Source organism: Phascolarctos cinereus, unplaced genomic scaffold, assembly GCF_003287225.1.
Source record: "Phascolarctos cinereus isolate Bilbo 61053 unplaced genomic scaffold, phaCin_HiC Scaffold_5;HRSCAF=322, whole genome shotgun sequence".
In the NCBI taxonomy this organism is placed as follows: domain Eukaryota; kingdom Metazoa; phylum Chordata; class Mammalia; order Diprotodontia; family Phascolarctidae; genus Phascolarctos; species Phascolarctos cinereus.
In genome coordinates, this window is record NW_027555958.1 from 391,933,119 (window position 1) to 391,946,591 (window position 13,473).

At 34.8% G+C, this 13,473-nt stretch overlaps 1 protein-coding gene across 1 annotated transcript in view; it reads right to left on the minus strand.

The window, feature by feature from the left end:
- Positions 1–13,473, minus strand: part of CDC73 (cell division cycle 73) — a 145,207-nt gene that overhangs the window by 13,135 nt on the left and 118,599 nt on the right. The window contains exons 11-13 of the mRNA XM_020984445.2: positions 12,395–12,452; positions 5,785–5,820; positions 4,902–4,989 (exon numbers count right to left, since the gene is read on the minus strand). Coding sequence (XP_020840104.1) covers positions 4,902–4,989; positions 5,785–5,820; positions 12,395–12,452 — 182 coding nt within the window. The remainder of the gene's footprint in view (positions 1–4,901; positions 4,990–5,784; positions 5,821–12,394; positions 12,453–13,473) is intronic.

A 13,473-nucleotide genomic window follows, 5' to 3' on the forward strand; every position in this document is an offset into this window, starting at 1 on the left:
TAAAGTTGGAAAATATTTTGGAAACCTTGTAGTCCAATATCAATGTCAGTGATTGTTATGTCAAGAACACTAAAATTTCAATGCAGTAAATGGCATTTAATTGTTTAAAAGTCGGTATATTTTAATTTAAAAACTCATACAGATAACGATGATAAAATGTTTAATACCTGCTTACCATTAAGTTTGAACAGAGCAAAGCGAAACAACCAAAGAGGCCACAATCCTAAGGTAATACATTCTTAATTTTACTTTTAAGCTTAAGTATTTCAATGTTTAATACCTCATTGCAACTGACAGCTTCCCTGTAGTGTAAGTCAGCTGGAGGCCTTGCTATATAATTAATGCATAATTGAAAACCCCCCTCAACACAATTATAGTACCAGCTGTAGCCCATAGTTCATGTTGGCATCGATTCAATTTGGGTTCTGCATAAATTTGAGTATTCTTTTTTTGTCATTTCTTCAAAAAGTCACAATTTTCAAAATATCCGGTTCACAATTGACACAATTAAGTTTATAAATGAATATTATAAACTATTATCAATTATTAAAATGTATGATGTGGAAAGAAATTTTATTTAGACTGTAAAGTTAAAAAGAACATGTATTATAAAACAAAATACTTCCCTATTAAAACAACTTAAGCATTACTATAAAATACTTTCTTAAACTACAATTTTCCCCCTTACAGATACTTGTCACTCTGCACTGCTTCTCTAAAGATTTATATCAAAACACAAAAAGTAAGATAATTTCTAAGGAAAATAATAACTTTGGAATGTTACATAAGCAATTTACATTGATACAATGTACATTTATACCTACAGCACTGCCTAGCATTACATCATCACAATTCATCAGGAAAACCAATTCTCACTTCTGTTTTTTGTAAACATAATCATTTTAATTGTCTCAAATCAGAAAGCAAAGCACTAAAACTAAAGATGATGTTATTATTTTTCCATTAAAATAACATTACATGTGATGTATAAAGATTAAATCAGAAAGAGTTAAGTGCATTAAGGATTAGGCTAGTTTAAAAAACAAACCGCACAATAATTCCAGTTACTTATAAATGCAAACTTCTTTCCCCATTTCTAATTCCTAAAAGTCACAAACTATACTATTTGAAATAAATATCTGAAATAATTTGAAATAAATTATATTTGAAATAAACATACCAGAAATGAAAAGGAAATGACTACTTAGGAAACTAGGTATGAAGGTTGGCTAAGTATTGTGCCAAGCAGATATGGTGTAGAATAACTCCTTTCAAAGGGATTATGGAAACAAAATATTTCATCATTTATTTGAATCAAAAAGGGTTTCTCATCAGGTAATGCAGCTGCACCTACTTTCAAGGATGAAACGTTTATTAGTCTGCTACAAATATTTAAAACTATTAAGTCCTTCTCTGCTGCCTCAATGTGATGTCGCGCTGTAGTATAGAGGTGACTGTGAGAACTCAGTGGCTAAGTCAGGGAAGCCAAACTACAACAACTTCTATCAAACTGGAAAAGGGTCCTAGAATAATTTTAGTGATAGATTACATCTCAGAAGCATTCTGAGAACTAACCAAACTCCATACAAGCAGATTCCTGTGATGAATTCTTGGCTGTGGCAAGCCAAGAAACAAACAAACATCAAAAACAAAATAGTGTTCCTACACAAAGGTAGGCATGGGGGAGGAATGTGAGAAGTTATTAGAAAATTAGGCTCAGAATAACGACAAAGGCTTATCCATTACACAAACACTTTCATCAAGAAGCAGGGAGACTTTGGATAGGGTGAATGAACAACAAACATCACAAATGGATCTTAACAGAAGGGGTAAGACTTTCTCAGAATCACAGAATCTTTGAGGTGGGAGGGAACTCTCTTTCAACCATACTTGAATAAGAAGACTTATGCAAAGCCTATCTCTGATACAAACTAGTAGTGAGACACTGGGCAAGTCTGATCCTTTACAATGAAGATAATATTCTCTATAATAGTTCCTACTTCACATGACTGATGTAAGGATCCAATAAAATAATGAATATAAAGCACTCCACAAACTTTAAAGCACTATAGAAATGCTGTGCATCACTTTTTTTTTTTAACGGACAAGCCACTTTACCTCTATGACTCCTTCTCATCTATGAAATGGAAAAATAGTCCTTGCACCACCTACCTCATGGGTCTGCATTATGAAAAGTATTACACAAATTCGAGCTATTTATTAAGAGTAAATATTAACAGACAATGGCAGTGAAGACAGACTGTTCTCGATGCAAATAAAAACTTTTAATATACCAGGTATACTTAAATTTAGATTTCTGTAGAGGTGGGAGCCATTTCCAAAAAAACTCTCTATATACTAAGACAACACCATTTTGTCAGAAAAAAAAACCCTAAATCAACACAAAATTAAAAAGATACAGTCACATTTGAAACAGCTCCATGCTGCCTTTATGCCAAATAAAAGGATCTATATTTTATACTACAGTTAAGTGTGTGCACTCTTATAAAAAGTAAAGTAACATGGTCAGACCTGTGTTTTATGAATATCAATTTAGCAGTTTTATGGAAAACGAACTGAAGCAGTGGTGTCAAACTCAAACAGAAATGAATGCCTACAAGGTTGCATATTTACTTAGAAAACCACACAGTGGTTTACATTATATTTTATATATTATTATATATTATATAATATGTATTTATATATATATATTATATTTTTTAAAAATATTTATTTCCCAATTATATTTTAATCTGGTTAGGGGCATTCTAGAGTTTGACACTTCTGAATTAGAGAAAGGAGAGACTAGACCAAGGTGACCAATTAGGAGGCTTTTGCAGTTATCTGGGCTGGCCACATGAGCAGAAAAAAGGGATTAGATGAAACAGATGTTGGGGTTTGGCAAGTGATTAGATATAGGGTTTAAGTGACAGGGAAGAGTCAATATAAACTGAAAGGCTGGGGACATAACTAAAACAATGATGATGCCATTAAAAATGCAGATACATAGAAGACTGGTAAGTGTGGGAAGGAAATATAATGAGCTCTGTTTGCTGATATGGAGCTTGACCTGTCTACTGAACAGTTAGGGCAGAGATGTCAGTTAGCTACATTTATAAAGCCCCTACTGTGTCCCAGGTACTGTGCTACGCATTGCGGCTACAAAGAAAGACAAAAAAACCAGTCCCTGTTCTCAAGAAGCTCGCTGTTAATTTGAGAAGGCCATATGCAAACAACTATGTACAAAGAAATTATATGCAGTATAAATTAGGGGTAATCTCAGAGGGAAGACATTAAACTTAAAGACTAGGAAAGTTTGCTTGTTGCAAAAGGTGGGATGTTATGAAGTCAGAAATGACAGAAAGTGGCAACTGACTGGATATGGGAGATAAGAGAGAGTGAAGCTCAAGGATAACATCTAAATGATATCCAGAAGGCAGTAGGTAATATGAAATGGAATTCAGATAAGAGAATAATAATTGCTAGCCTTCATATAAACACTTTAAGGTTTGCAAAGTTATATCATTTGATCTTCACAACAACCCCATAAGATAGATATTACTATTATCACCCCCATTTCATGGATAAGGAAACTGAGGCTGAGTGAGGTTAAGTGACTTGCCGAGAATGACAGTAAGTGTCCCTGGCTAGATTTGAGCCCATGTCTTCCTCACTCCATGTCCAACACTCCTACTCATAGCGTCACCTCCCTGCCTCTAAGCAGGCAGGACCATTTCTTAGCTATATGGTTAAGATCAAATGTTTATTTAAAAAATATGCACACTCATACTGATTTAATACTGATATTCAACATAACTTGTTTCCTTTGAAATCCTCTGCATTTTATTTTATGCATTTAAAAATAACATTCTGTTGGGGCAGCGAGGTGGCTCAGTGGATAGAGTATTGGCCCTGAAGTCAGGAGGACTCAAGTTCAAATCTGGCCTCAGACCAAACACTTGACACTAGCTGTGTGATCCCGGCCAAGTCACTTAACCCCAATTGCCTAAAATAAAACAAAATAAAATAAAATAAAATAAAAATAACATTCTGAGAAGGAATCCTATACTGCCAAAGCAGTCAATGACACAAAAAATGTTAAGAACCCCTTTGCTAGGTATATAAAAGTAAAAACCAAACAAACATTTATACACAAAAGCTTCAAAAAATGTGAGCACCTAGTAAATCTAGTATGAAAATTTAAGTTCTAGTGCTGGTCCTTCCACTGACTGGCTGAAAGAGATTTGATTACATCTAAATTTGTCTGTTTCAAACTCACTGTATTACTTGTTTCCCTATCCTTCTAACAGTTAAAGACACAAAATGCACCTTGATGTTGAAACTTCATAAAATACAGAAAGACTATATACTATTCAGACTCATCTTCCTGATTTCATATCTGGCCTCAGAAAATTCCTAGCTGTGTGACCCTGGGCATGTCACAGAACCCTGTTTCTCTCAGTTCCTCATCTATAAAATGACCTGGAGATGTTAAAAGCAAACTACTTCAGTATCTTTGCCAAGAAAACCTCAAATGGAGTCACAAAGGGTCTCTAACATGACTGAAATGAATGAACAATATACACTATTTCAAAAAACTAATTTTATGATTCTTGATTTAAGTATGTTGCTAATATATAGAATATTATGACAATCATATTAAAGACTTTAAATGAGGGGCAAGTCATATTTAATTGTTTAAAAAGTCTCCAGTCATAAAGGACATATTACCTATCATTCCAAGTGATATGTGTACATTATAACACTAGTAAAAAAAAAAAAGATAAGACTGAGACACAACAATCAACAATAAGCACTACAGTCAGTAACTACTAATTCTGAATGTCACTTCTATATCTGAAGACAATCTTTTGGAAAACATATGTTCATCATCTACTTACTTTAAGTCCTGGAGAAGGTCTTTTGCATTAAGCATAGTTATTAAAGAGGTGGTAGCTGCTGGAATAATGATAATGGGTGTCCGAGAGCCTAGAAACGAGAAGTAACAAATGTTTTCAATGAAAGGAAATGAAAACTGCAAACAGCTATAAAGTGCTACTTCATTCCAAATGCCAAAAATCAAAAAAGCAATAGTCATTTTTAGAGTGACTAGGAAGATAGTATATAGAACTAAGAACTAGTCCAACCATTCTTGAAATCAATTTGTAGTTATACAAGAAGCGTCACTAAACTGCTCATATTCTGACTCATTCTGCTACTAGGTATATATGCCTCAATAACGTCAATGACAGAAGAAAATGTTGCATGTATACCAAAATATCCACAGGCATACTTCCCTTAGTAAACAAAGCAAAAAAACACCTAGAAACAAAAGAGGTGGCCCAATGAATGGGAACAGCTGGCAAACTGAGGCATACGGATGCAGTAGAGAATTACTGTACTGAAATGAATGAAGAATTCAGAGAAGGCTTGTATGAAGTGATGGAAAGTGAAGTGGAACTAGAATAAATGTAGAGTGACTAAACAACTTAACAGGATACAATATTAAAAGATAACCATGGATCAAAGGCATTGGTCAATATTTTGTTAGTTCTAGCAAAGAAGTGGTAGAGTATGAATGAGTAAGAAAATGTTATATGCTGTTAGTTGTGCTCACTATACTGTACAGTTTTACTCAACTTTTAAAAATGAATTTTAAAATGTTTTAAAATAATTGAGATGATCATTTAATTAAATAAATTTTCTTCCTTGGCTGAAAACCCATTTATCTATAGTGCTCATATTTATTTGGTGAAAAACATTTAGAACTATATAGGTACTTACCTTTTTTCTGGTTTGGAGGTGGTCTTGCTTGGGAAACTATAACATAAAAAGAAATCACAGAATTCGGAATGTTACAAAAACTGAATTACTTTTAAAAATTAAGATGATCTAAAAATTTGGAAAAATCACAAAAATGAGACTAGTACAATAATGGTCTAGTGAAGAGAACATAAGCTCCACTTCAAGGGCTAAGAAATTATCATTTCTTTTCTCTACAAACACATCAGAATCTCAAAGTACTAGGTATAGCCTCTAGCCAAAAGTTATTAAAACATAACAGATGATTTTATGTGGTTTTCTGTTGAAAATTCATCCAGAATAAAAAGCTTCACAACATTATTAGTTTTTTAATAGAAATATTTCAGTTCTGGCCCCTTTCACATGTAGGAAGGACATCAACAGAAAAAGAATTAAGTTCGTAAGCAACTGTTTAGCCAACGTCTTTAATATGGTGTATACAATAAGATGTATTTCATCCAGCCCGTCAAAATAAAAGAGACCATTAAAAAAAAACCACAGATAAAAGATGTTTGGTATCCTCAACTCTATGGGAAATAGCCTTCAAGACTATAGAATACATGGAAGGGAGAAAAGAAATGCATGCTTAAATCAGTAGCTAGATGATAAAACTCTTAAGAATAACTGATTAGGCAATTTTGTTATTTGTTAGTAATCAAGGCAAAAAATTTAGTTTCAAGCATTTTAAATTACTGGTCAAAAGAAAAAATATATATACATTACGTATAAGTAAGCCTCCTTTATCAACTATCCACTATTAACGGAAAATTGAAACCATCCCTTCTTAGTTCATTAGCTCTCACCTAGTTCAGGCCTTCATTACCTCATGCCCTGATTATTTCAATAGCCTCCAGTTTCTTTTCCCTCTCTAATTCATTTTGCCTTCTTCCATGAGATTAATTTTATTCAAGAACACACTCTGATCTTATTATTTCCCTACTCAGAACCCATCACTAGTTCACCAATTAATGCCTCCTGAATAAAGTTCACATTTTCTGGCATGATTCTATAACCTGGCTCCAACCTACAGAAAAAGTGGATTAGACTGGGAGGGAGAAAACACATGCCTGAATCCTAATTCTACCACAGAGTGAACATGGGTCATCACTTAACAATTTTTTAAATCTGTTTCCTTTGTGTTATGACAATATTTATACTACTTCACAGGACTTCCCATAATGATCAAATGACCAAAAATATGTAAATGTGTTTTATATAGTGCCATATAAATCTAACTTGCTGGTATTACTTCCTGTGCTCTATTCCAACTATTCTACTCATGTAACACACTCAACTTCTAGAATGTTACCCTTCAAAATCATACTCATAGTATCACAGATTTAGAAGTGAAAGGGATCCTAGATACCGTCTAGTCCAACCTTCTCATTTTATAGATGAGGAAATTCACATATAGTGACAAAAGCAATAACTGAATTCAAGTACCCTAAATTAAAAGTCAGTGGTCTTTCTTGTCACTCCCTCCTTGCCCCCATGCTCCTAGTACCTTTCCTCTGAAACTGCCTTCTATTTACACTGTATATCTTAGATATAGAGTTGTTGTTGTTGTTCTTTGTTTTTGCATGTTGTCTCTCCCCCATTAGAATGTAAGTTCCCTAAGGGCAAAGCTGGTATATGGCCTTTCCCTGTATTCTCAGAGCTTAGCACAGTCCCTGGCACATGACTTAGTTTTGTTCATTCTTCATTTTCAAAGAGGACCAATGACATCATATGTCTTGACTTTTAACGGAACTGGATTAAAGTGAGACAGAGTGCAGAGTCATCAGCCTCATCAGCCTCACTCTCTCTTCCTGAGCCCTCAAAGTCCAGTGGCAAGACAAAAGTCAAGACAACTGAAGATGGCCCAGGATGCAGTGGATGCATGTTAAGTGCTTAATAAATGCTTGTTAAATGACTGCCTCTCAATTTAATCCCATCCCACTGTACCTACTCAACCTATTTTTCAAAGGCTAGCTCAAATGATACCACCCAACAGTAAATGATTGCTCTGTCTTCTAAACTTGTATAGGGTTTATTATTTGTCCCACTATAACCACGATTACTGAATGCCCAGAAAAGAGTTTTCTGCAGTCGAGGGAACTGTGAAATAGTTCAACAGTATAAATGGTTACAGTTTAACAGTGGAAATCACCTTTAAGAAGATATATTATCACCTCCTTAGTTAATGCCTCCATAATGACCTCAAGGCCTTGCCATTGAAACCTATATGTTGTGTTCACCTGATCAAAATGTGAATTCTTTAAGAGCAAGGACTGCCTCTTCTTTCTGTATTCCACAGATGAGCACAGAGCTTTGCACGTAGTAAGCACTTATTAAAATGTGTTTTCATAGGGCAGGTAAGTGGCGCAATGGATAGAGCACCAGCCCTGAAGTCAGGAGGACCTGAGTTCAAATGTAGCCTCAAACCAAACACTTGACACTTACTAGCTGTGTGACCCTGGGCAAGTCACTTAACTCCAATTGCCTTTAAAAAAAATGTGTTTTCATTCATTCATTGTAGTTGCTTATATACAATACAGAAGCATAATTTATGTATATGTATAATTCACTCAACTATATTACAAATTCACATTTTAAACCTCTCTGTAGTCAATTCAGTTCCACAACTATTTATTAAGCACTTATTCTGTAACATTAAAATACTAGGTGCCAGAGATGCAAATAAGAAATTGATAATACTTGCTGCTTGGGAGTAGATGGGGAAGATGAGAGGATTGTGGAGAAAGAATGGCATACACACAACATAATACAAAGCAGAAAGTGATGGAGTAAGTGCTATGAGAAATTAGAGTAAGGCCAGGCCCCTTTACCAGAGGGAGGGCATGTATAAGATTTTATGGAAGGAATGGTAAATGTTTGTGTAGGACCTTGTAAGAAGAGAGGGTCTTCACTTCCTCCCACAGTGACTAGCAAAGTACTTGTTACATGGTGTGGATTCAAAAAGGAAGAGGGTCTGAGATGGGTGCTGAACCTATGATTTCACTGGTATATGGAACTCCAGATGAGAAAACACCCTCTACTGGTGTGTACTGGTTCTTTTCTACAATTTATATTAGAGAGTTGCCTAGGGTAATGAGAGGGTAAGTGACCTGCTCGGCGGTCACAAACAGTCTTTATCAGAGGCGAGGCCTCCACCTAAGTTTTCCAGGCTCTGATGAGGAATAGAGTATATGAAAGGGAGAAATTATTCTGTTCTTGCATAAAAGCACAGTAAAGAGAGATTAGATTTGTTCTGCTTAGCTCTAGAGAATAGAATTTAAGAAAGTAAATTTAGGTTCTGTGTAAAGAAGAAAAGGGCTTCAGTAAATACTTCAATGCAACAGTTCAGTAAGATAGATTTTCAAATGGTTGTATAACTGGACCCAAATAGAGTAGTAATTAACAGGTTGAGGTCAACTTGTATCAATCAGGAGGAAGATCTCTGTAGTTTAATGCCCTACAACTCAGTTTTTTAGCCTTTCTTTTTCTCCACAAGGTTTTCAGTGAGTTGAAAATACAAAGATGTCATTTGATTATCAAGTTCTGGAGATGAAGTTAGCAAGGACTGCAAATTTATTAGTTTACAGAAGTGGGTTCAACACTCTCTTAAAAAGGCTAAACTGATGGACACATTTCAACAAGAACCTCACAATCAGTTTATAAAATTTTAAAATATCCTTGATACGTGGCAAACATGGAATTTCTAAGGAATTTCCACCACTTTCCCCTCACTCACCATAAAGCTAGGTGACTTTGTAAAGAAAAAGAAACTGGACACTATAATAACTGTAGTGACCAAGTCTGGAGCTGGAGAAAAGTGGAGAAAATTCAACTACTTCTCTTCTTTACAGAGGAATGGGTGGGGAATTTTGTATATACTGACAGACACAATGGTTGGCGCCCACTGGTTTTGCTGCTCAAGACTTGGAGTTCAACTCTAGCATCTGACAAATAGTGGCACGTGACCCTGGGCAAATCATTTAACCTCTCAGTAATCGAGACAACTCTCTAAGATTGACTCTATATTGCAAAGAGGGTTTTGACCTGAACTGATTAGGAGCTCCCTACACCAATTAAATCATAAGTCAAATCCTTATTTCCCTACCTACCCATTGCCTATAATTTTGTATAGGAAAAACACTCAACTACAAACTTTTCCAGTACATAAATTCTAGAAAAATAATGAATTAATGTGAAAAGAATAAGAAAATGGGAGAGGTTCAACTTCAGATACTAATTGTCTCATCTCAATAATCCTAATCCTCAGAATTAACTGATCACATTTATACAAAGTGAAGTACATGAACACATATTTGAGGAACAAATTCCTTTAAAAAAAAAAGGCTATGCAACACTGAGACCTCATGGGTTTAAAGGTGCCCCAAGATAATATACAACTGGGGGCCACACGTATATTTATGTACTTCATATAAAGTCAGTAGGAGTAGATGTATTACCAATATAAGGCCTAATTTATGTGTGCTATGTTTCAAAAATGTTTGTTTTAGACAGCTGATAGAACTCATAATATAATTTCCTATAAGACACAGCTTTATTAACAGCAATTGAGTTCCCAGGGGAGCATGCAAAAGTCTACCTAATTCATAAAATCTCCCTAAATAATGCTTTAGAATGTAAGTACCATTTATAAGTATTTCTATGGGAAACTCATTCTGAATTCAAAACTCCTAGAACCTTCTGTTTTCTTACCAGTGAAAGCTTAAACTGAGTTATTTATAAAAGCAAGACACTAGTAGCAGTGGGGCTAAAGAATAAGGAAGAAGGCAGAAGTCTAGAAAGTGATCAAGCATGTACAACTAACACCAACATTATAGGGGTGCAAGAGAAAAGGGAAATTTCAATGGATGGTCAAGGAAGCAAGTCCACTAACCAGGAGAATGTTGTTGATATTTAGGACCCGAGGGTATTAAATCATATGTGACAAACCAGGCTAGACAGCCGTAGGGGCAGGTGCAGAGCAGGGGAAAACAAATATAGAAAATAAAGACAAAGTAGAGTATAAGAGCAATAACAGAAAGGAAAAAAGCTGAAAAAGAAAAGAATGAGAGTTGCAATGAGAATAGAGAATCAACCCTCCAAAATCAAATAGAGAATAAGCCAAAATGAAAAGAACACAAAGAGTACCATTTAAGAAATGTAGGGTAGAAGAAAACCTGAACATAAAAGACTGAAAAGGATGAAGGAACAAATATGAGCAGAAAAAAGAAACTAGAGAAAATAAGTGCTAACACAGTGTAGATAGAGAAGACAATTTATAGGAAAGTAGATAGATGGTCAAAGCATTCAAAACGTAAATAAAAATAATTTTGCATAATCTTAGTGCCTAGTGCACTCAGGATAGATTAGAGCCAGAAAAGAGGTTTGGAATTACTGGACTAGCAATTTTAAAATTTCTTCAAAGAGGTCCTGAATTATACTAGCCTGAAATTCAACTATTTTATGCAAATGCTAAAAAAAAAAAATTGTTTGCTAAACCTGATGAAAGGTAATAATTGACACTAAATTCAATCCAATATGATCTTTTCATGATGCTCAGTTACAGTAACTGTTACATACTGTAAACCTAGCAGCATAGGCACATTCACAAAAGTTTAAATATGAATTTTTGAATGACTATTTCTATTTCTTTCATATTTTTGTATCAAGTACATTCATTCCTATTCTCAAAAACCCTGATAAGATGAGCAGAATAAGAAGCATAACATTCTTACGTTAAAAATTACACAAAAATTGCAAGTAAATTTCAATGCACTATTGCTGTCTAAATACATTTTAAATATTCAATATCTGGCAGGCACCAAGGGGATAAAAAGTATTTTTATAAGAGTAGAACAAAGGGTTATCCTTGCTAAATATTCAGAAACAATGGCCTTCCATATATCACATGATTGGGAAGTAGTTACTTAAAGTAGGAGACAAAATCATATATTAGAGTTATTAAATTCTAGTGGGATTTTTTTTCATAAACACATAACTTAGAAAGTGTTTAACACTATGAAAATAGGACTTAAATTAAAGCTACATAAGAAACATTTCTGCCTAAATACTTTTTTTGTGCTCAAAAATGAAGAACATTTTCTGAAAAATTTATGCCTGGATCATTTTTTAAAAAAGTCATTCCACAAACCTTTTGACCATATTCTGTATCTTATTTAAATGTGTTCACACATCACTTAGCAAGACTTTTTTTTAAAGGATCAAGTCACGAAAGCTTAAAGTTATGTTTAACTTGTGATAATATTAACCAAAGCATTAAATGAAGAAAATTAACTAACTTTTTAAAAATTACAAAGCAACTGTTCACTTCGGAGGTTTATATAGCAAGACAAGAATATAAATAGTCCAATAAGCACCTCTTTTTTTTTTAAAAGTGCTATTGCTTCTATGAAAACACAAGGATAGGATACAATTCTAAGATCTCTCTGTGTGTCCTGAAGTGACCTTAAGAACAAAGAATAAAGTGCATTAGCACACAATTTCAACGTATTTAATTTTTAACTTTTTCAAGTCATTCAACATAATTTTCACCGCTATATTAGCTTTAAAATAAGGCACCATTCTAAAATAATTTTACCTGGTCTTGGTACTGGCTGTGCAGCTGGAGTCTGAGTCTTACGAGCTGATGCACCCTCCTTTAAAATAAACAAATAAAAGTAAAACTTCCAAAACATCCCAACATAAAAACATTTAAATGAATGAAAATCCCTAAGGGCAAAAACATCCATCTTTAATAAATAAAGCATTTCTTGATGCCAGAAACATTTAGGTTGGGAACTAAAAGAGATCTAGAGAAAGCCAAAGAATTCTCATTTTTTTCTGCTGCTGTGGAGTATCCATCCTCCTTGTACAAATGGGTTTGGTGGCATAGTGTCCCCTTCCCCTGAGCCAGGTCATAAGGCATTGTCTGCCCTTGCCTACTTCCTGACAGGGCTAGTCAGGAGCCTCCAATAAAGTTTACATGATCATAAGCAGCAAGAACAAGCAACATGGCAGAAATTCGGGCCAGAAGTTCACTTAACAGAAACACATGACTACCAAGTGTCTGTGGGTTCCATTTCCAGCAACAGCTTCTGGGGAAGTAATCATTCACCATGCTAGTCTTCCAAAATCAGACTCAGGTATTGCTGGACAAGCTTTTTCTTTAAGAAAGTCAAGTCAAGCATTTATAACAAACAATTCCACTGGAATCTCCAGAGTCTTCAGGAACTTTCCAGGTTGATGATAGCATTATTGCTTGTGACCTGGCTCAGGCCACCTTGATCCAGTGATATCATCCTTGCTATTCCTTGAACAAGATACTCCATTAAGACTCATGAAACAGGCAGCTATGTGGTGCAGTGGATAGAGCACCAGACCTGAAGTTAGGAGGATCTTAGTTCAAATCCGGCCTCAGACCAAACACTTGATACTTACTAGCTGTGTGACCCTGGGCAAGTCACTTAACCCCAATTGCAAAAAAAAGGCTGACAATGGAAATTGCTACCCACATCCAGAAAAAGAACTATGGAGTCTGAATGCAGATGGAAGCATACTAGTTGCCCTCCTTTTCCTTTGTTTTGTTTTACTGCTTCATTCTCGTGGTTTTTCCCATCAGTTCTAATTGCTTTTTTACATTATGCCTAGTGGGAAAATATGCTTAATATGAACGTATAA